The 23,916-nt window shown below is 36.3% G+C and overlaps 1 protein-coding gene across 1 annotated transcript; it reads right to left on the reverse strand.

Annotated features, from left to right (window-relative positions):
• Positions 1-678: 678 nt before the first annotated feature.
• Positions 679-8,140, reverse strand: LOC114260264 (uncharacterized). The gene is made up of 5 exons (XM_082882120.1): positions 7,689-8,140; positions 3,581-3,739; positions 2,344-2,604; positions 1,161-1,265; positions 679-906 (listed from the first exon to the last, which is right to left on the reverse strand). Exons 1-4 carry the CDS (start codon positions 7,773-7,775, stop codon positions 1,212-1,214), a joined length of 561 nt encoding a protein of 186 aa, XP_082738246.1. The 5' UTR covers positions 7,776-8,140; the 3' UTR covers positions 679-906; positions 1,161-1,211.
• Positions 8,141-23,916: the final 15,776 nt, after the last annotated feature.

Raw genomic sequence — 23,916 nt, forward strand, 5'->3', positions numbered from 1 at the left:
ATATAAGAAATAGAGATGAAATAATTTTTTCACGTTTAATATAAACGAAGACAAAAAAAAATTTGTCAAAGAAGCTACCAATAGAGACAAAAACAAATTCATCATTAAAAATGATAAATTTGTGACGAATTTTTTTGTCTCCAATACATTCTGTTGGGAACATACTTGGAAGTAATTAGCGACAAAATATTTTGTCATTTAAAGAGAAATTAGAGACAAAAGTATTTTGTCATAAAAATAAGAAATGGAGACAATAATTTTGTCATGTTTAATATAAACGAAGACGAAAATTTTTTGTCAAAGAAGCTACCAATAGAGACAAAAATAAATTCGTCATTAAAAATATTGAAATAATGTCAAAAAAAATTCGTCACACATTGAGGGTAATAATGACAAAATGTGACAATATTTTTTGTCATGACAAATTCATTTAGCGACGAAATAAAGAATTCATGACAAAATTAATCCTCCACCTAAGCTAAATAAGAGAAAAAAAAACCTTCTTTAGGGATGAAAATTTTTATCAATAATTCCATAATATTTTTTTCCACATTATATACCTATTTTATCAAAATCTAAATTTTAGTTCAACAAATATGACCCTATTCATGTTGAAACCTGTTGAATATAACAATTCCATCACAACTTAACCTAACATGTTATCAACACATTTACGAATTAACAAAATGAAGATATTCATTCATCATTACAAATAATTTCATCCTAATACAATAAAATAGTGAAATATCCACAAAATATCCAAAAGTTATAACTTGTTCAATTCCACCAAAAATCCAACAATAACTAGTGCAACTCCAAAAAGTATGTGTATCCTTATCAAACAAAAATGAACATTCAAGCAAATTACATCATTGTTGCACGTCAAAAATGCCACTCTAATCCAATCTGCAAAAAAATAAATTAAAAGTTTTAGTAATTAATCAATTATACAAAAGATTAAAAACATTAGTAACTCATCAATTTACAATTAGATCAATTATACAATTTATCCCTGTAACAGACTTTTTTTGAGATTATGAGAACAAAAAATTAATTTTAAGGCTAATTCACAAATGGTGCATCCCATTAATGTGTCGTAAGTTCATACAACTTATATTGGTCCCTCCCAAGGTGCATCCCATTAATGTGTAATAGCTTACCGCTCAGGTGCTAAAGCTGAGTTATCATCACCACTGGAGAAAGGAAGAAGATCAATGAGTGTGGATGGGGGTTCCGTAGTCAGAATTATAAGCTACATCTTCACGCTATTTGCAAGGGGCAAAAAAGAAAAAAGAGAAAAGAGAAGCACCAGGTTAATATTGCAGAAACAGCAAAATCAAAGCCAATCAACAGTTAGGACTCTCACTGACAAATCTTCTCAATCTAATCCTAGTTGCATAAAGTCTAATAAAAGTTCAATTTCAATATCTGAAATGTTTCACTGCTTTGCCTTTGTATTACCAAGTTAGTAAAAAAAATATATGAAACCATTTGAAGCATAAAACAACCATCGTAAGTGAGTGGTAAGTCTCCCAAACACACAACAACACAACTCTCAAATGAGCCATACCAGCAAGCACAACAAGTTAACAATAATCCAAGTAGACAAATTACTACAACTAAAAGAACAACAAGGTCTTTAACACTCAATCCCTGAGAAAAGCCGATAACCAGATTGACACTCACTAGGACCTTTTAATAGGTGTATGACGGGCAAACCTCAAACAAAGATACAGTCCATGAAAAAGAGGCATGAAATATAGAGGTTTAGAACAAGGCTCATAAATTGAATTTTACATCAGCTATTATCAAGAAGATGCAGGATTTAAGTCCTCCTTAAAATTTGGATTTTTTATGTTTTTTTTTTTTTAAATATCAAAGGATGAATGAATAAACTTCGAAACAGTGTATAACCGCATTACATATATATTACAATGATCAAACTTCGCAATAACTTAAATACAATATGGAAACACAAAATAATATGGATACCAAGAAAAAAGGTATGGAAAAAAGTGCCCCCTGTTTAATTACAATAAAATAAAATCTACAACCTTACAACACATGTATAACACGTTCCCTTCACTAATTAAAATCTACTCAGTGATAGGTTTTATAGGGACTAATATGAAATTTATCACCCAACTAACAACTTTTCCTTTTATGCCAGTTATCTAATATGGCACCATGGATAATTCTCCCCTATAAAACTCCACACCTTTTACCGCTGGGCATGTAATCATTGGAATGACTTGTACAGATATAAGATATAAACAAAATTAAACTAGAAGGCAGCCTTATAGAAAAGGATTGAAAGACATGTGAAAGAGATATACTACCAACCTCATCAGAAGATTCAAGCCCAATATGTTCCTCATGAAACCAGTCCTCCCAAATACAGCACTGAATCATCTCTACCTGTTCCTCGGCTTCTGGATCAGGATAGGGGCGACCGCAGGTGCAATATGAACCTTTGAAGTTATGATTATATGAATTCTCCACATTTTCGATATCTTTGTTTGGGAAAAGCTTGCAAAAGAACTCCCCAAACTTTGAGTTTCCACAATCACACCTAAAGTTTCTCTTGGTCCACAATTCCACAATCTACTCCAAATAGCAAAAAGTAACTACCATCAAATGCAAGCAAAAAGTAATACAACAAGATCTGAGATTATACAACACAAGGTACGAATGACAAGATTGCATATTTAATAAAAAATCTGATTTGACAAAGAAAACGAAAAAACAGATTCGAGCAGAGATACGAGCAGTGGTGCAGTGATACGAATGCACATCAAATGCAAGCAGTGATGCAGAGATATGAATGTACATCATTACAGGTCCTCTCCATTAATAAAATGACAAACGGAATATAAGCGATTAAGCCAATACTAGTACTGTATTATGAAGTAACCACACTGTCACGGATATAATACGTAGTATTTCATTTAAATTTGAAGTAATATGTAAGGTAGAAATTCAAGTCATTAACATAAAAGAAAAATCAGTTAAGTTCAAAGTATGAAAACCAAACTCGATAAGGAGGACTATCATGGAGATTAAAGCTAGATGTCAGTAACCATCGCTAATGAGACTCATTATATCCAAATGGTTTGTTTTGAATAAGCAAGGATCCTTGGACAAATATTCACATGACCCCACCCACTCCCCTCCTCCCTTCTCTCTTCCCAAAGGGTAGTTAATGCATGCCAAATGTCATGTGTGATTACCATATAACACGACAACACAACTGGAAATTAAAACCACAAAACAAAAACAAAAAACAGAACAAAACAAAACAAAACAAACAAACAAAAAAGAACAAAATGAACCTTAGATGCAGTAACATTAAAATTTTTAAACTTGGATAGATTGACGTTATAGATACTTTCATGGCCTCATAATAAGTTAATATTTAATTTTACTGAAGAAACTCTCTTATAAATGCATTTGATAAATTGTAATGCTTGGCAAATATAGCGCTATGAGCACTACCTATAAATAACACTGACATGTGTTCACAAATCTACACCCATAAGTTAATGAGATATGTATCACAGAAAGATTATACTGAGAATACCTCATGGCCATCATGGCAAGACAAGCTACATGCTGTGCAAACCCCGGCATTCCCATCAGGAGTGCAGGTCAAGCACGAGAAAATCGCCTGCCTCTTCATATAACCTTTGGTATAGGTGCACTCTTTGCCCTCATCGCCACCCAAAACCAAATCCGCTTCCTATGCATTGGCATAGAAAAGAACGCAACATCAAAGTAAAAAACATTATATAACACAGAACGCTAAAGATAATAAAAAACAAAAAAAAACATTTTGGTCTCGAAATGAGATAGAGTTGTACAGAGAGATAAAAAAAGTGCCAGGAAAATTTGGCAAACAAATTTTTTTTCTCATTAGCTGTCAACTTTTGATTGTTTATTACACGGGAAAGAAAAATAAATAAATAAATAAAACAACCTTCAAAGTTTATCTAAAAAGAAAAAATATATATTTCTCTATGCCTCATTTTTCTGCTGGTATTCATTACTAAGTGAACCATAAATGAAACCCCACACTTACTAAAATTCAAACATCAACACAAATTAAATTTAGTTCTGACATTTTAAGTTTTATTTTGACATCCCATCTACATTCTCAGTCAAAATGGCACATATGTCTAATATACTTGATGGTTTTCTCATTAAAAAATTGCATCTATTTACATTTTATTCACACCTTTGCCCATGATAGTACAACATAATTAATAACAAAACAAAAGTTTAATTACCTATTCTTTTAAATTAACAAATCATAATAACGAATTACAACCGTTACATTTCTTATTCCAATTTTATCCTCCAAGTAATCTGATAATTCTTATTATGTCCAATCTCCAATTTTGTCCTCCATTAATTATCAATGACCAAAGCATTGCCATTACAACTAAAACACCAACTTTGTGCTATATCATTTGATTCGTTTATAGTCTACTAAGCACACATACAGACACAGGACGCGGGTTCAAGTACAAAACAATAAAAACATGTTGACACACTAATTTTAAAAGAATGAAGACACAAACATGTTAAGCACGCAAAAACCAAATAGATATCTATTATTCTATTTATATCCATATATGAATAGAATAATAAATTATTCATACCTTGAGTGACAAATAAATTCATATTTTTATATGAAAAAAATAACAAATAATTTATTTTCCATGTCTACTTTGGAAAGGATGCAAGAATAAAAATGATTAACACCTATTTTAAGATGGCCCAAAGTATTCAAAAAATAAAGGGGAGTTATTAAAGCCAATGCATAGAGATTCCAAATTAAAAAATCCTAAATTAGGGATTCATAGACATGACTTCTTTTAATTTTAACCATTTACCCCTAGTTTCATTTCCTTCAAACTTGCGCGAAGAGTCCAAGACCCTTGATATGTAACATACCTATGTGCCAAAGTGTGTTTGATTTTAAGAAAACTAGAAAAAGAAAAGGAATCATGTGGACTCATTTGACACATATCTAACACACATCAACAATTGTGTCAAGATTCAAGAATTTTGATGTTCAACACGTGTCAAAAATGAACACACCTCATATCCATGATTCCTAATTACTACTAGATATTATATTCTATTAATATTTTTAACTAATTTTATGATTTTACCTCAAATTGAAAATCAATTATGTCCGAGGCAAATTTCAATTGTCTTCATATCTTTTTAACTCTTTCATAAATGTTCACGGTATAAGCCTTACTTATTTATGTGTTATTTCATAATCTTCTCTATGCAACTTACCCATATAATCCCAATTATACCTTCTTTTCTTGATTAGCAATAATCCAACTTATATCTTATATGAATTAAAATCGATTTTGGCCTTTAACTTATATGCTAGTAAATTTTATGTTGTTTATCACATTTTTTTTTTATTTTATTATGTCTATAATAGTCATTTATAGGAATATTTCTTTCCATTTTTGTACTAGATAAGTAGTTTATAGTATATAAAAAGATATTGATTTCCATGTATGTATGTCTTCAGCCTTTCATTTTTATATTTTCCCTTAACAATAATTGATAACAATTGAGTTGTAACCCATCAGGGTATTCGACTGGTAAGTTGTATAAGTTCTATCCATGAGGTCTTAGGTTCAAGTTATGATGTCCTATTTTGCCCGATATGTGAGGCTAGTGGGTGATCACACACACATATCCCAAGTTTGTGCTCCTGGGGTGGGTGGGCCTAGGATCAATTCTCGATTATTCAAAAAAAATAATAATAATTGAGTTGTTGGCTAATGTAAATGTCATATAAATCTTCTATTTTTTTGTTTACACTCTTGCAATTCATAGTAACTTGTTTAATTATAGTGGTAATTCCATAAGTCCTAATTTTTAATGGATGATGATAATAATCATGCTATTGTGCATGTATACAAATAGATATAAACACAAGCTATTACATAATAATATAAGTTATAACAATGACCTTCATTTCATTTTAGATAAAAATTTCTCACTTACATGAATGCATAACAGTTTTAAAAAGATAATGATATAATTCCTTCAATGTTACTTTTTATCAACCTCTGCCAAGACTCGCATACGAATCTCTTCAGCTTCAAGCTCTGAAAGCGCAACATCTAGAGTAGGCAGAGAAGATTTGTGTAGGGGCTGGTCTCTGATGTACTCAAGCTGTGGGTTTTCAACTAGCTTGACTAAAAGAAATACCATATTAAAGAGCACAAGATGGAAAATGGAGACTATGGGGACCATAGGTGGTCTTTTTTTAAATCCATCAAGCTCGGTCAAATGCAGATGACTAGGAGTAAATACAATTCTAATATTGCAAAAAGGATTAGTTCAACCAGTTTTGAAAAAATCCCAAAAAATAGATTGCTTACCACCAGACTGAAAACCAGGTTGTTAACTTACTTCTCAAAACTAAAAACTATATGATATCATACACTCACTCTTCAATTGGATAGTAAGCAAATTAATATTGAAAGTGATCTTTGGAATCGTATGGGATTATAAACGATGTTCTGAGCTTAGTGTCCATTGTGCAAAATAAATTCCAATATTCTAGCAAGAGAAAACAAATACAACAAAAATAAATAGAAATAAAAGAATAAGAGGCTGCCACATCACTGGAGGTGCATAATCACATATACCTGAGTAAGCAATCCTTTCTTCAAAAAATCATAATTTTCAAGTACTCTCTTAAGAAATATTGCATATTCTTAGAACTTGCTTTCAATCCCAAAACTTTATTTTCTTCCCCATATTCATAATTTACATTTCAAGATCAACATAAACGAACACACACTCCAGCAAGGAGTAATTTGATTCACATTGAGGGAAAAAATAGATAACAGAGGAAGGCCAAGGAGAGCATGGTTTAACGTACTAAAAAAGGACATCATTGCCATGAACTTGACTGAGTAGAGATAAAGCCAAATGGGTCTATGTAATTGGGAGAAAATTTGTTAACTTGAGCTGACAACACATTAATAGGACCTTAGGATTCTCGTACAATTGAACAAACTAACCAGAAACAGAGCCATTAAGTGTTTGATCATCCATATACAATTGAACAAACTAGCTTGTTTCATAGTGCAGTAAGCATTAGAAGCTGTCGCAAACCATAGTAAACCAAGTGACCTTTAAACATTCAGCAATCCTCTGCCCAACAAACACTAACTTATAATAAAAAAAAAATATTGGGCAAGAACCAATAGAACCATTTGATTGACATAAAATCTAATTAAACTGTGAGCATTATGGGTTCCAATTAACTAATCCAATCCAACAAAAAGCTAAGAAGTAAGTCCTCGGTTTCCTCAGCACCTAAGGCTATGTTTGGCTGGGGGATTTGATGAGTGATTTAGAAAAAGAGAGGGAAAAAGTGTGTGAAACTAGGTAAAATGCATGTAAATTTATTTATATTTCAACTATCTTTTTCCTTTCCCTTCCCAAATCCTCCAACCAAATACAGCCTTAAAAAAACCAAAAATCCCTCATTCCAGAATTCAATTTACTTATCTTTCCTCCATTTTCGCAGCAAACAAACACACAGTAAGGAAATAATATAAAACATCAAGACATTTGCATGCAACCGAACCAAAAAAAAAAAAAAAAAACTAGGATTTTAAACAAGGCAGAGAGGTTACCAATTCCTGATCCTCAACATCCTTGAGGTACTTGTGGATTGAAACCGTGGGCTCAGCTTCAGCTTCCTCTTCAAACACATCAGCCATTTTTATCCAAATGAGATCAAAAAACAAATTTTCTCAGTGAAAGCCCCAAATTCGATTGAACAAACCCGAAACAACTGATGAGGACTGTTGTACAGAGCCAAAAAAACCTATATTCTTCGAGAAAAGAGGTCGAACATGGCTTTTCGAGACATGTTAGGGCACCAATTTATCGGTGAAAACAATAGAGAAGGTGATCGCAGAGAGGAGTGAGGAGGGTTGAGATTATGTGGGTCTTGAAGACGAGCTAGGGTTTTATATGAGACTAGGGACTCCGTGGACATTTTCCCGCCATAATAGAAGGCCAAGTTGTCTACTTTTTTGATGAAATCAAACAAAAAATGTAATCCCTTCCCTCCTAATTTTTTCACTTTTTTTAGAGTTCTTTGCCCTCATTCTATGCACATTTTTTCCCCTCCTAATCCCTTCTCTCCTAACAAAAAATGGACTCCAGCGTTGCCACGATCTCTGCCAGTCGAGGTGGATCGAAGCACCCTACGCTTCCGAGGCAGACGAACACCACCGTCTCACCCTACTCTTCCCCATTCAGGCATCGCCGATGAGGTTAGGGTAGTGAGACACAGTGATGAGGCTTTGGAGAGTGGTAGAGGAGCTCAAGGTTGGGGTTTCCATGAAGGCTCAGGTTGTGATGAAAATCTGTGAGACTGAGACAATGATCTGCGAGGCTGAGATGGTTTGGAGAGAGAGAGAGAGTGTGTGTGACATACAAGTGTTTAGAAAGAGAGCTACGCCCAATTCGAAGAGTGTTTCATTCGAAGATTGTTTCATTTTACCATTTGGCGCCAAAGTATTTCATTTCGGCGCCTATATTTATTTTGGGTGATTATTGAGACCCTCCAATCACCACCCTACACACACGTGGTGGGTGGTGATTGGAGGAGAAGGAAAAAAAAAAAAGTGACCAATTAGGTGAAGAGAAGGTCAAGGGGGTGGGAAAAAAATAGGGTCCAAGTTATTATTGATTTATTTTGGTCATATTATTTAGACATAAATTGCGTTTCATGAAAAATAAAATATTTTTAACAGTTAGCATATGTGCGTCATGGAAAGTGTACTTTCTAACGGTTGATTTTTTGTGCGTCGTAAAAAGTGCAATATTTTTAATGGCTGACTTTTTGTGCGCTGTAAAATATTCAATATTTTTAACAGCTAGTGTATGTGTGTTGTGTATAGTTGATGTATTAACGGCATGCCATATGCACGTCATAGAAAGTTTTATTATTTACGGCTAACATCGCAAGCTGTAAAAAAATCATCATTATTAGCATTTATCACCTACTCAATAGACACGCCGTAGTTGAGAAATTATTTACGACATGCAAAAAAAGTAAGTCGTAAAAGTGAGAAACCACGGCTTGCATTTACTGTATGTCGTTAATGTGGAGCTGTAAAAACTCTGTTTTGTTTTAGTGCCATCTCCTTCTCCCTCTGTCTCTCTTTCTCTCTATGTGCCTTTTGATGAACCCTAGCCTTCTACTTTCCTTTTAATTAGAAGCAGCCAAAGAGTTAAGGGTGTGTTTGGTAACGTTTACGTTTTCAGTTTATATTTATAAAAATTTTATAAACTGGTTTTTGTTTATTTTTAGAAAAACATAAACTACAAACACGTTTGGTAATTGACAAAATGTTTAAAAAAATTTAAAAATATAAAAAAGAGTGAGAAATGGCAAGTGGTGGCAGGTGGCGGCAGAAGACGGCGGTGGAAAGTGGTGACGGTGGGTGGTGGTGGTGGGTGGGTGGCTGACGGTGGCGGGTGGTGGGTGGTAGCGAGTGGGTAGTGGGTGGTAGTGGCAAGTGGGTGGCGGGTGGTAATGGGTGATGGCGGGTGGGTGGTGGTGGTGGATAGGTGGCGGGTGGTGGTGGTGGTGGTGGGTGGGTGGGTGACAGTGGCGAGTGGTAGGTGGTAGCGAGTGGGTGGTAGCGGTGGCGGTGGCGATGGCGGGTGGTGGGTAGCAGTGGCAGGTGGGTGGCGAATGGCGGGTGGTGGGTAGCAGTGGCAGGTGGGTGGCGAATGGCGGGTGGTGGCGGGTGGGTGTGGGTGGTGATGGTGGGTGGGTGGGTGACGGCAGTGGGTGGTGGGTGGTAGCGAGTGGGTGGTGGTGGTGGCGGGTGGTGGCAGGTGGCGGGTGGTGGCGGGTGGTGGCGAGTAGGTGGCAGGTGGTGGGGGGTAGGTGGCGGGTGGTGGTGGTGGTGGTGGTGGTGGGTGGGTGGGTGGGTGACGATGGTAGGTGGTAGGTGGTAGCGAGTGGGTGGTGGTGGTGGTGCTGGTGGTGGTGGAGATGGGTGGTGGGTGGTGGTGGCAGGTGGGTGGTGGGTGATGGTGGTGGTGGTGCTGGTACTGGTGTTGGTAGGTGGTGGTGGCGGGTGGGTGGCAGATGGCTGGTGGTGGTGATGGTGGTGGTGGGTGGGTGGGTGGTGGTGACAGGTGGTGGATGGTGGAGGCAGGTGGCTGGTGAGTGGTGGTGGCAAGTAGGTGGTGGGTGGTGGGTGGTGGCGGGTGGATAGCAAGTGGGTGGTAGTAGTGGTGGTGGCGGTGGTGGGTGGTGGGTGGTGGTGGCGGAAGACGGCGGTGGAAAATGGTGGCAGGTGGTGACTAGTGTTGGGTGGTAAAAAAAAAAAAAAACTCAAAACTCAAAACTCAAAACTCAAAACGGAAACACATTTTTTGTGTTTTCATTTTTTGGCCAAATTTATAAATTGAAACCACTGATTTATAAATCAAAAATTTTACCAAACAAGTTTTTATTTGAGTTTTTTAAATTTTTGTAAATATAAACAGAAAACTGAAAACGTAAAAGTGTTACCAAACGACACCTAAATGTATTTTGAATTTTTTTTTAATTTTATAATTTGTGTTTTGGTGTTCGGGCTTTTTTTTTTTTTTTTAAAAAAATAACTTGGGAATTGTATATCTTCTTTTTTTTTTTATAGATAGATATATCTTTTTTTTTTTTTTTTTTTGGTGTGGTTTCTATTCGGGTATTTGTTTTTCAATTTATTTAAGATGGAGTTGTGGGTATCTTTTTTTTAAAATTTAATTTATCTGTGATTTTCATTTGTTTTTAATTATTATTATTTAGGTAAGTTATGATGTGAGTTAGATATGTGATAGACATGTAAGTTTTATTGATTTAAAGTTTATTTAGATAAACTTTAAAGATTTTTTTTTTAGTTTTTAATTTTTTTTGGTTATGTTATAATGTAATATATAAAATATAGGTAGATATCTACAATTTTAAAAGAAAATATTATCTGATTTTTTGGGGAAGAGAAAATGAATGCAAGTTTTAATATTTTTTTTTGAAAATTGGTGAGAGGGATTAGGAGGGAGAGATTATGAAATATTTTTGTTATTAAATAAATAAATTAGTCAATAGTTTTTTTTAATCTATTTTGTAAATTAAAAATCAATAATTTTGGAAAATTGATTAATTTGTCCTATTAAGTGATTTAAAATTTTGATAGATATACATAAAAAAAAAAACATAATTATATTATTAAATCATAATTCAAATTTAGATGTTATATCTTTTTGAGATTTATAGCTAAATTCTTATCTTTTTATTTTTTATTTTTGTGTGTAACCATAGTATATGAGAGAAATTGAAAAGGGTGTTGTAATAATTATGAGAGAAGTCAAAAGGGATTGTGGGTTGGGAGAAGTCAATAAATGCTGAGGTTGGGTTGGGAGAAGTCAATAAATGTTGAGTTTTTTTTTTTTTTTTTAAATCAAAAAATTAGAAAATTAAGATTAGGAGATTGAAGCTCCCAGAGGCCTTGGGGTTAAAAACCCCTTTTTGCTTAATATATAGTATAGATATATATATATATATATAGATATAGATAAATAAATAGATATAGATCGATTGATAGATAGATAGATATAGATCGATAGATAGATAGATAGATAGATAGATATAGATATGACACATACCATTTATATGACACAAGGACCAAAGTACCGGGACAACTGCTGCAATTTGCTCTCATCTAAATTAAAGGGATTTAAAAAGTTAAAAAAAAAAAGAACAAAAAATTATAATATTAAAAAATGTTCACTAAAAACATATAGATTAAAAATTAAAAATTAATTATTGTAAACTCCATACTAAACAAGGTAATGTTTTCTATTAATTTGAAAATTAAAAAATTATTATTAATTTTTCCTCTGTTTTTTTTTCTCATAAAAAAAAAATAGCTACATTAATTATTTTCTTTCTTTCTTTTTTTTTTTTTTTTTTTTTTTTTTTTTTTTGTTGAAAGGGGTTTTGACCTGCGATTTTTCTAAAATGGGTGTTCTAGACGGAAATGGTAGAGTTGGTTCAGACAATAAGAAAAAGTGCTTATGCAAGAGGCGCCTTCACTATGAGCAAGAATAGTCAGTTTTGCATAGGGTGCCTTCTTGTATAATAGCTTCAATACTGGTATGCATGAAGGGCTTAAGTGTGAGACGTATAAGAGGGGCTTTAGTGCGAAAATAGAAGAAATGGTTTACAGAGTGTCTTCTTACTTCACGACTTCAATACTTGTGAGAGAGGAGTAGGCTCAAGTGCGAGAGAGAAATGAGGGTTTGTAGGAAGTGTCTTCTTGGGTCACGACTTGAGTGTCCGTGCACATGAAAATGAGTGATAAGGGTCAGAGTGTGTCTCTTGGGGTCACGGTTTTAGTGCTCCGAAACACAAAACCATAGCATATTAATAAAGAGAAATAATTAGTGAAAAAATGTTTTTGTCTTCTTAAATACAAGAACAGAGAATTTATTATTGGTGATGAAATATTTTTGTCTTCCACAACATAACCCTATGAGACGAAAAATATATTCATTGTGCAATCAATCAGAATTTATTAGTGACTAAATATTTTCATCTCCTACAACTTATTCTTCCAAGACAAAAATATATTTGTCGCTCATTTAATAGAAAGATGAAACGGCATCATTTGCATGATGGAGTGTTTATTGGTAACGAAACATATTCGTCTTCCATAACTTCTCATTCCTAGACAAAAATATATTTGTCGCCTAATAAATGGAAATATGCAACGACATCGTTTAATAGATAGGGAATTTATTGGTGACAAATTACGTTCGTCATAAAAAATATATATATTTTGTGACAAAAATGTTCGTCTCCAATGAGCTAAAATAATTCGTGCCAAAGCAAATAAAATTGGCGCCTAAATTTTGCAGATGAAATTTTTTTTCGTCTCCTATATGTTTGAGAAAAAATAAAACAAATGACAAAATTAATATTTTATCATCTTTGGGTTAAATTTTAAGACAAAAAAAAATTTCGTCACCAAATTTTGTCACAATAGCCTAGATTTCTTGTATTTTGTTTCCTTGTTTAATTATTATTATTATTTTTTTCATATTGTGGTGAGGGGTTTACTATGAGAAAGAATGATAGCTTTGCACAAAATGTCTTCTTGGATAATAATGTTTGCATGCACAAACGGTGAGAATAGAGGAGCTTTAGTGCAAAATAGAAGAGATGGTTTATAGAGATTATTTTCTTGAGTCACAGCTTCAATACTTGTGAGAGAGGAGACTCAAGTGCGAGATAGAAACGAGGGTTTGTAGAGGGTGTCTTTTCGGGTCACGACTTTAGTATTTGTGTGTGTGTGAAAGTAAGTGATTAAGGTGAGAGTGATCTCTTAGTTTCTGACGACATTTTAATAAAGAGAAATAATTAGGGATAAAATATTTTCGTCTCAAACTCATATGTTCGTTGCCTAATCAAAAAAAATACAAAAACAACGTTGTGTGGGGATGGAGAATTATTGGTGATGAAATATTTTTGTCTCCTTCAACTTAACCTTATGAGACGAAAATATATTCGTCGCACAATCACTCAAAATGCAACACGACACATGGAGAATTTATTAACGACGAAATATTTTCGTCTCCCAAAACATATCCTTCCGAGACAAAAATATATTTGTCGCCTAATTAACAGAAAGATAAAATGAGCATGAAGAGTTTATTGGTGACGAAATATTTTTGTCTCCCATAACTTATCCTTCCCAGCGAACAAATATATTTGTCACCAAATAAATAAGAAAATGAAACGACATCGTCTAATAAGTTTCGAATTTATTGGAGACGAATTCCTTTTGTCACAAAAAACTTTAAAATTTGTGACAAAAATGTTCGTCTCCAATGAACTAAAATAATTGGCGCCAACAAGAAAAAAAATTGGAGCCTCTTTTTTTTTTTCTGATGAATTTATTTTTTCGTCTCCTACAGTTTTGAGAAGAATTAAAAGAAACGACAAAAGTAATATTTGGTCATGTTTGGGTTACATTCTAAAACGAAAATAAATTTTATCACCAAATTTAAAAAATTAATTATTGAAAACTCCATACTAAACAAGATAATGTTTTCTATTAATTTTGAAAATTACAAATTTTTTATTATTTGTTTCTCTGTATTTTTTCTCACAAAAAAATAGCTACATTAATTATCCTTTTTTTTTTTTTTTTTTTTTTTGTGGAGAGAGATTTTGACCTTTGATTTTTCTGAAATATGTGTTCTAGACGGAAAGGGTAGAGTTGGTTCAGACAATGAGAAAAAGTGCTTGCGTACATAGGGTGCCTTATTGGATAATAGCTTCAATGTTGGCATGCACGAAGGGCTTAAGTGTGAGATAGAAGAGAGGGGCTTTTGCGCGAAATAGAAGAAATGATTTATAGAGTGTCTTCTTGAGTCACGACTTCAATACTTGTGCGAGAGGAGTAGACTCAAGTGCGAGAGAGAAATGAGGGTTTGTAGAAAGTGTCTTCTTGGGTCATGACTTCAAGGTCCGTGTACATGAAAATGAGTGATAAGCGTTAGAGTGTATCTCTTGGGGTCACAGTTTCAATGCTTCGAAACACAAAACCATGGCATTTTAATAAAGAGAAATGATTAGTGATAAAATATTTTTGTATCCTTCAATACCAGAACAAAGAATTTATTATTGGTGATGAAATATTTTTGTCTTCCACAACTTAACTTTATGAGATGAAAAATGTATTCGTCACGCAATCACTTAGAATTTATTAGTGACGAAATATTTTCGTCTCCCACAACTTATTCTTCTGAAACAAAAATATATTTGTCGCCTATTTAATAGAAAGATGAAATGACATTGTCTGCATGATGGAGTGTTTATTGATGACGAAATATTTTCGTCTTCCATAACTTATCCTTCCCAGACAAAAATATATTTGTCGCCTAATAAATAGAAATATGCAACGACATCGTTTAATAGGTATGGAATTTATTGGCAACGAATTACGTTCGTCACAAAAAAAATTATATTTTGTGACAAAAAATGTTCGTCTCCAATGAGCTAAAATAATTCGCGCCAATGCAAATGAAATTGGCGCCTCATTTTTGCACACAAAATTTTGTTTTCGTCACCTATACTTTTGAGAAAAATTAAAACAAACGACAAAATTAATATTTCGTCATCTTTGGCTTAAATTTTAAGACAAAAAGAAATTCGTCACCAAATTTTGTCACAATAGCCTAGATTTCTTGTATTTTTTATTGATTTTAAGCATTTGGTGACGAAATTTGGCTTTCCTCTCTAAAAATAATACATTTGGAGACGAAATTATTTCCTCTCTAAATTTTTTTACAATGGTGACGACAAATTTCATCTCCAAAATTATAGCGATCCCGGTATTCCCTGTTGTTGTATAACTATAATCTGGACTCAGTTCCGTAGATTCGTTGTTGTCTTATCCTCATTTCTATCCCTTACTCTTTGTTTTAGAGTTTTGGGTTGTGTTGGGCAAGTTGGGAATTAGTTGGTTGTGTTTTAAAGCTTTGAAATTCTGCCCAGGTTTTGGTCTCTCCGCTCGAGCGGCGGTTTTGTGCTCGAGCGAGCTTTTGTTGCTGCCTTTACGCTCGAGCGGCGGTTTGGACGCTCGAGCGTGAATTTCCTTCTCTCAGCATTTTGGTCGTCTGCAGAAAATTCTGGGAGAGTGCACCCGGCGCTCGAGCGGATCTTTGGACGCTCGAGCGTGAACCTGTGTCTGTACGCTCGAGCGGGGTGTTGTACGCTCGAGCGGACCTGCTTTTATATCAGTTCGTGAAACCACCTTTTTGATCACTTTTTGATTTCCTTTCTCTCTCTTACTTTTTCAAAACCTCCATTGGAGAGCACCTCACTCTAAAACCGAACTTCTCTCTTAGGATTGATCTACCTAGAGTGTTTTCCTCACCTTGGGCCTTTGTAAGAAGTGTGTTGATCGTCGAGGGCTTTGTTGAGATCTGAGAAATTTGGGATTTGGAGCACTTCTGAGTTTTACTCATCTTCTCCCTTGGAGCTCTGAATTTGAGGTAGGGATATCCTACTCCTCTCTATGGATTTTGTCTTTAAATTTTGGTAATTTGAGATGTTGGGGTTGGTTTGGTAATTTTGTGAAAGTTTGGGCCTTTTGTGTTATTTTACAAAAGTTGGGGTTTTATTTGTAATAAACCTAGATGCATGTTTGGTATAGAGAAATGGAATAAATGTTGAATCATTGATGAAAATGGGACCTAAGGGTAGTAATGGTAATTATGGAAAATGACCTAATTACATTGTTTAATTAATCGAGATAATTAATTGTGGGAAATGAGGAAATGAAATGGAATTGTTGAGATTGGGAGTGCATGGGGTTAAAGGGTGTAGTTGAATTATTTATCACTCACCGAATTGAAATGTCGATTGAATATCCATTGTGCATTTATTTCCTGCTTAGAAATAATTGCTTGGGGCTACCGGTGGAGGGTAGTGTTGATTGTTGTAGACAATGCTTGATGATTAGGCAAACTAAAACTAATCAATTGGATGTGTCATAGAGCATGTCGGTTGATAGAATACATTAATTTTATGTATTGATTGATTGCATATGTGATTCTGTGTTTATATGCATTACTTGTGTATGGGAGAAGATGGGGGATGTACTCCACGATTTAGGGGAAGATGGGGGATGTACCTCTAAACCGGTTAATGGTTTAGGGGAAGATGGGGGATGTACCTCTAAACCGGTTGTTGGAATGTTGATACAGCTCATATGCTTATCGGTTGAAGTGTTGATACAGCTCATATGCTTATCTATCGGAATGTTGATACAGCTCATATGCTTATCTGTTGTAGTAGTGATATAGCTCATATGCTTATCTATTGAAAAGTTTGATTGATTTGATATAGCACTAAAATGTATATCATCATTGTTTGCGAAGTATGGGAGTAGTTTATGTGTTATTGATACAACACCATAATGTGTATCCACCTTGGATTTCGAAAGTGTTCTAGTGATGAACTATAATCTCATCAAATGTTCTGGCCAGAGTACTGAGCCTTGTTTTCAAACTCAAAGTTGAACAAAAATGAAAAGTGAATTGTAACATAGACTTGGCTATCATGGAAACGTAGGGAGATGTAAATGGAAGTGTCAGTGTTGACCATCTATCAGTTGCTAATCTTTTAGTCATTGTTCATGGTTGGTTTAGTGTATTTCTACTGGGCTGTGGCTCACCCTATATGGGAATATCATTTTCAGGTACAGGTAGCATGCCACCTCCAAGGACGTAGCTTGGGAGGCCAGAGGCGGACTTTTTGTTGTTTTACTTTTGATGTATTACATGTAAATTCAAGCCAAGGGCTTAACGTGTTTGAGTTAGTACTCTTTTGTTGTAACCAAGTGTTAACTTGGAAAGCTGTAAGCCCATAGGGCATTTGCTTTTGTTGTTAACATGTAATACTTTTTGTAATGAAACTTTGATAAATGAAAGAACGTGGAACTTTTGAATACCAATGCATGTCTTATTTAATGGGTTTAAAGTTATTATTTTGAGGGCGTTACAACTTGGTATCAGAGCGTACCGGGTTCGAATACTTTGGGTACGTGGGAAGTGATTAGTATCACAATGGGTTTCTCTCGCTTGTTAGAGACTTAGACGTAATGTTACGTACTTTTGTGATAACATGTTTATGTGACTATTTGGGTATGGAATGTAGTTTCTTGGATGTTGATTGGATCCTTGGGTTTCTGGGAGTCCTGTTGGAAAGGCACTTGATCAATGCTGTTTCTGATCGGAACTCTAGTAACGCCTCGGGACTATCATTATCTGGAAATGAAATTCGTAAGTGCTTACATGTTTATGTGCTTATGTGGAGTGAATTACAGTTGTCCATGTGTTAGGATGTAAGTGTTTAGCTTCGGCACATGTATGAGTGTGCTAACGTGTCTCCGTTACTTTTACTAGGATGCCTAGGCGAGGAAGTTGCGATTTCCCTCCTTCCGCTCGGGAAGAGCTGCGGAAACAATTTGTGGAATTACGCCAAGGTACTACACCTTTGGTGCGGTTCGAAAGATGGTTTGCTAATCTGTTGAGGTTTGCTCCAGAATTGGTGGAGACGGAGGACTTACGTTGTTTCGAGTTTGAGAGTAAGCTGCGTGACGACATCCGTGTAAGGATAGCGGGGTCTTGGCATAAAAGATATAGGGCGCTTATTGAGGCGGCCGCCCATGTAGAGGCTGCAGTGCTAGCAATGGGGCAGAGTGGAGAGGAAGCCATCTCGGCGACTCCTGTGACTTAGGGTGTTGGTAGGCCTTTTAAGAGGCAGAGGGTTTTAAACTCGCAACAGGGAGGACGGGCTAGAACTACCCTTCCAGTGTTAGATTTGGGTTCGGGGGAAAGTAAGCAGAGGGGCATCATTTGTTTCAGATGTGGTCTGCTGGGCCACAGGGTTTCGGTTTGCCCACAGAAGAAAGGGGTGGGGTTAGCAGTTCAACCAGTAGTTGTACCACCAGGATCATCCAACCAGCCGGGTTTTGGACCGATTAAATGCTCAGTGGGGAGGCAGTTGTTGGGGTCTTCATCAGCCCAGATTCTGAACCAATCTCGTGCTCAGGCACCGCCTACCTGTTGGGTGTGTAATCAGCCGGGTCATATTCGACGTTTTTGTACTCAGCCGGGAGCTTCTTTAGGGGTTTTGCAACCTAGCCAGGCTCAGTTTCTTTCGACTGGGCAGGAATAGTATCGTTTTGGGGGACTAGCAGGCCAGATTGCGAGGGCCTCAGTAGAGTCGAGTTCCCAAGCCCCAGCTAGGGAAGTTTGTAGTTGTTCCAGGTGTGGGCAGAGGGGGCATACCAGTGGTTCTTGTCCGTGACTTGTAAGCTCGTAGGTTGCCTTATGTTCGGGGATGACCAACTTCGGCGGTCCAACAAGGGACGGTAGTAGTAGTAATACTGATGGGATGGTTTTGTTTTGACTAATCCGTTTTGTAATCAGTGGATTATTGTTTTGTGATCATTGGGTTCCGTTGTGTAACCAATGTGTTTTGGGAAGGTTGAAACATCTAAACTGTTTGTTTATCTATATTTATCTATATATATATATACATATATGCTTTGTTTGTTAATTTCCCTAGAGTGGGTGAATTGGAGCATGTCGTAGCTCTAAAATTTTATTAATGTATAAAGTTGCTATAAATAAAAAAAAATTTATGCTTGTGACTTGATTTGGGGAGGATGAGGGCTAGAGAGCCATGTTTTCAAAATTTGGAAGAACCACCGAGGGGTACGTGTCCTAGCCAAGGTAATATTGGAGCGAGAACTGTTTTACTTGCCGAGTGTGTGGAATTACATGGGTATTACCCATTTAAAGTTTTGTGCGTGGTATAGCTTTTGATCTACTGTCGGGTGAACTTGAGAGGATGTGAAGTGTACGATTAATACTAGATGTAACACGTATTTAATATGGTGTCCTACGGGGGCATGGCACATAATTTTGTCAAGGTTGGACTCGTACCTTCGTGGTAAGTAACGTTGTCAAGATTGCAGGTGTACTGATTGGCCGTTTCAAGTGAAGGGACGTCAGTCCCTATATAAGGTTGTGATTGTTGTATCGGGAGCGATGTGTTGTGAGTAGCTGGTACTATACCTCGGGCTGTAGTATAATGGATGTCTCCCTAAGTTTTCAAATTTCTTTATTTGGATTGAATGTGATAAGTTCGTACCTTAGCACTGGTCAAGTCAGAGGATATTATCAGAAGCGTTAATTGGGTATATAGCCCATGGTTAGAGTGTGACCCGTGGGTGGAGTCACAGTGGTATGGTGTTTGCGGATGAAGATGTGGGTTAATGACGAGGGAGGCGAGGACTTTTACCCCTCTGGAAAGTTAGAAGAGTGAATCTTTGGAAGCCCTATCGGCGACTTGTGACGATGTCGGGGTTTGGTTCATGATGGTTGCCTAGCGGTAGTGTGGACTAGTGGTTTAGCACGGAGGCCGGGCCTCTTGATGGTACTCTCGAGATGAGTGACAAGTAAGATATAGAATAACGAGTGGACCCTATGAGTTATTGGAGGATTCGGTGTAGGAGTAAAGGGGGCTTGCAAAATAAGGAGGTTTTGCCTAGTACGGTTGAATGTGTTAGATGGGATGGTTTCGAGAGTTGTGCGGTGTTGGCAGGACTATATGAGAATGTTCGAGGGAACGTGAGATTTGTATCTCGAGTTAGTGGGAATGGTACCTGTATGCTGGTTCGTGTGTTGGGCCTTGCTAGATAGTGAGTCCGTGGTGACCCCCTTGGTTGTATAGGGGTAGTGTTCATATTGTGATTGGTTATCCATTGTTGGGTGTGGGTTATGAGTGGATGCTGCCAGCATTCTTGAAGGAAGAGCAATTCGTGTTCTAAAGTAATGAGTATAGCGTGGGTCAAAGTAGTCCTTCGTATTCGGGATGTTGTGATTGAGGTTGACCATGTCGGTCTTCGGTCAAGGAAGTGAGCAGGCTTGCTAGATAACCATGGCGGGGGATGGTGATTCCCTTAGACGCGATGTTGAGGCGGTTAAATTTTAGGAAATCCGGTGAGATTCCAAAATTTGTGGTTCGTGTAGAGAACTCCGTGGTTGGGGTTAGTGGTCTGAGTAGCACATCAGTGTGTGGATTACTGAGTGTAGAGTTTATTGAGTTGACTAGTCAGCTTGTCGGTATCAGGTGTTGGGGTGGCATTGGTCACCTTGAGTTTAGTCTCGTTCGTTGTAGACTCCGTATGTTGATTAAGGAAAACTGAAATTAATCGAACATGTTTTGTCGTTGAGTCTGACGGTTGGAATAATACATCTAATATATGTATTGATTGATCATTGTGAATGATTGGCTTTTTATACATTATGAATGTATGGTGTTTAGTTTGATGTTGATACAGCACTATAATGTGTATCATTTGTGTATTTCTGAGCCGTGTTTATGATTATAAAGTGGTTAAGTAAAGGAAGGCGGGATAAAATTGCAAAACCATGAATTTCTTATACCTTATGTGTTGATAGTACGGTTGTTATTTCTATTAATTATCATTATAGAAATGTTGTGTTCCGTGTTGGTTGTGTCATCACTACGTGAGTGATGGTTGTTGATAGTGTTAATTTGGAAAGAAATGGAAAACAAAAGTTTCCTAGTGTTTGGGGTCATCTAAATGCGTTGTTGAAAAGTTGATTTAATTCAAGGATTTTCTTTTTAAGAATTCCAGATTACTCTTTTGGGCAAATAAACTGTGGATAACTCTGCGTTTTGGGTAACAGCGTATTTGTGAAAAATGTTTACAAAGCTTTTGAGTTTTCATATGGAAAATGCAAGATTTATCCTGGAATGTTAACGTTGAAAATTTAAACATCTTTGAGAAATGCCTCTTGAACAAGAAAATGTTTTCTTATTATCTACTTTAAGATTTGCTTTAGTCGTGTTGTTGAGTAGTGACTAAGCTTGGAGCACTAGTCGGTTTTTGGTGAATTGTTTCGGGGGAGGTTTGGTTTGTTGAGACTTGCGCACCTAAGGTGGTGTTATTTAGAATGTGTTCCCTTGGTTAGTCTTTTCCTTGGTAGAGTGAGTCGGAGGCTTGTTTTGAAAGTAATTTCTTTCCTTGGGGTTCGGTTGTTGAATGCTCTGTGATCATTTGGCCTTGTGTTTTGATGTATCTTTAATTTCGAGGACGAAATTCTTTAAGGGGGGGAGGTTATAGCGATCCCGGTATTCCCTGTTGTTGTATAACTATAATCTGGACTCAGTTCCGTAGATTCGTTGTTGTCTTATCCTCATTTCTATCCCTTACTCTTTGTTTTAGAGTTTTGGGTTGTGTTGGGCAAGTTGGGAATTAGTTGGTTGTGTTTTAAAGCTTTGAAATTCTGCCCAGGTTTTGGTCTCTCCGCTCGAGCGGCGGTTTTGTGCTCGAGCGAGCTTTTGTTGCTGCCTTTACGCTCGAGCGGCGGTTTGGACGCTCGAGCGTGAATTTCCTTCTCTCAGCATTTTGGTCGTCTGCAGAAAATTCTGGGAGAGTGCACCCGGCGCTCGAGCGGATCTTTGGACGCTCGAGCGTGAACCTGTGTCTGTACGCTCGAGCGGGGTGTTGTACGCTCGAGCGGACCTGCTTTTATATCAGTTCGTGAAACCACCTTTTTGATCACTTTTTGATTTCCTTTCTCTCTCTTACTTTTTCAAAACCTCCATTGGAGAGCACCTCACTCTAAAACCGAACTTCTCTCTTAGGATTGATCTACCTAGAGTGTTTTCCTCACCTTGGGCCTTTGTAAGAAGTGTGTTGATCGTCGAGGGCTTTGTTGAGATCTGAGAAATTTGGGATTTGGAGCACTTCTGAGTTTTACTCATCTTCTCCCTTGGAGCTCTGAATTTGAGGTAGGGATATCCTACTCCTCTCTATGGATTTTGTCTTTAAATTTTGGTAATTTGAGATGTTGGGGTTGGTTTGGTAATTTTGTGAAAGTTTGGGCCTTTTGTGTTATTTTACAAAAGTTGGGGTTTTATTTGTAATAAACCTAGATGCATGTTTGGTATAGAGAAATGGAATAAATGTTGAATCATTGATGAAAATGGGACCTAAGGGTGGTAATGGTAATTATGGAAAATGACCTAATTACATTGTTTACTTAATTGAGATAATTAATTGTGGGAAATGAGGAAATGAAATGGAATTGTTGAGATTGGGAGTGCATGGGGTTAAAGGGTGTAGTTGAATTATTTATCACTCACCGAATTGAAATGTCGATTGAATATCCATTGTGCATTTATTTCCTGCTTAGAAATAATTGCTTGGGGCTACCGGTGGAGGGTAGTGTTGATTGTTGTAGACAATGCTTGATGATTAGGCAAACTAAAACTAATCAATTGGATGTGTCATAGAGCATGTCGGTTGATAGAATACATTAATTTTATGTATTGATTGATTGCATATATGATTCTGTGTTTATATGCATTACTTGTGTATGGGAGGAGATGGGGGATGTACTCCACGGTTTAGGGGAAGATGGGGGATGTACCTCTAAACCGGTTAATGGTTTAGGGGAAGATGGGGGATGTACCTCTAAACCGGTTGTTGGAATGTTGATACAGCTCATATGCTTATCGGTTGAAGTGTTGATACAACTCATACGCTTATCTATCGGAATGTTGATACAGCTCATATGCTTATCTGTTGTAGTAGTGATATAGCTCATATGCTTATCTATTGAAAAGTTTGATTGATTTGATATAGCACTAAAATGTATATCATCATTGTTTGCGAAGTATGGGAGTAGTTTATGTGTTATTGATACAACACCATAATGTGTATCCACCTTGGATTTCGAAAGTGTTCTAGTGATGAACTATAATCTCATCAAATGTTCTGGCCAGAGTACTGAGCCTTGTTTTCAAACTCAAAGTTGAACAAAAATGAAAAGTGAATTGTAACATAGACTTGGCTATCATGGAAACGTAGGGAGATGTAAATGGAAGTGTCAGTGTTGACCATCTATCAGTTGCTAATCTTTTAGTCATTGTTCATGGTTGGTTTAGTGTATTTCTACTGGGCTGTGGCTCACCCTATATGGGAATATCATTTTCAGGTACAGGTAGCATGCCACCTCCAAGGACGTAGCTTGGGAGGCCAGAGGCGGACTTTTTGTTGTTTTACTTTTGATGTATTACATGTAAATTCAAGCCAAGGGCTTAACGTGTTTGAGTTAGTACTCTTTTGTTGTAACCAAGTGTTAACTTGGAAAGCTGTAAGCCCATAGGGCATTTGCTTTTGTTGTTAACATGTAATACTTTTTGTAATGAAACTTTGATAAATGAAAGAACGTGGA

The sequence above is a fragment of the Camellia sinensis genome, chromosome 8 (genome assembly GCF_055761805.1).
Source record: "Camellia sinensis isolate YWXY chromosome 8, ASM5576180v1, whole genome shotgun sequence".
Classification (NCBI taxonomy): Eukaryota; Viridiplantae; Streptophyta; class Magnoliopsida; order Ericales; family Theaceae; genus Camellia; species Camellia sinensis.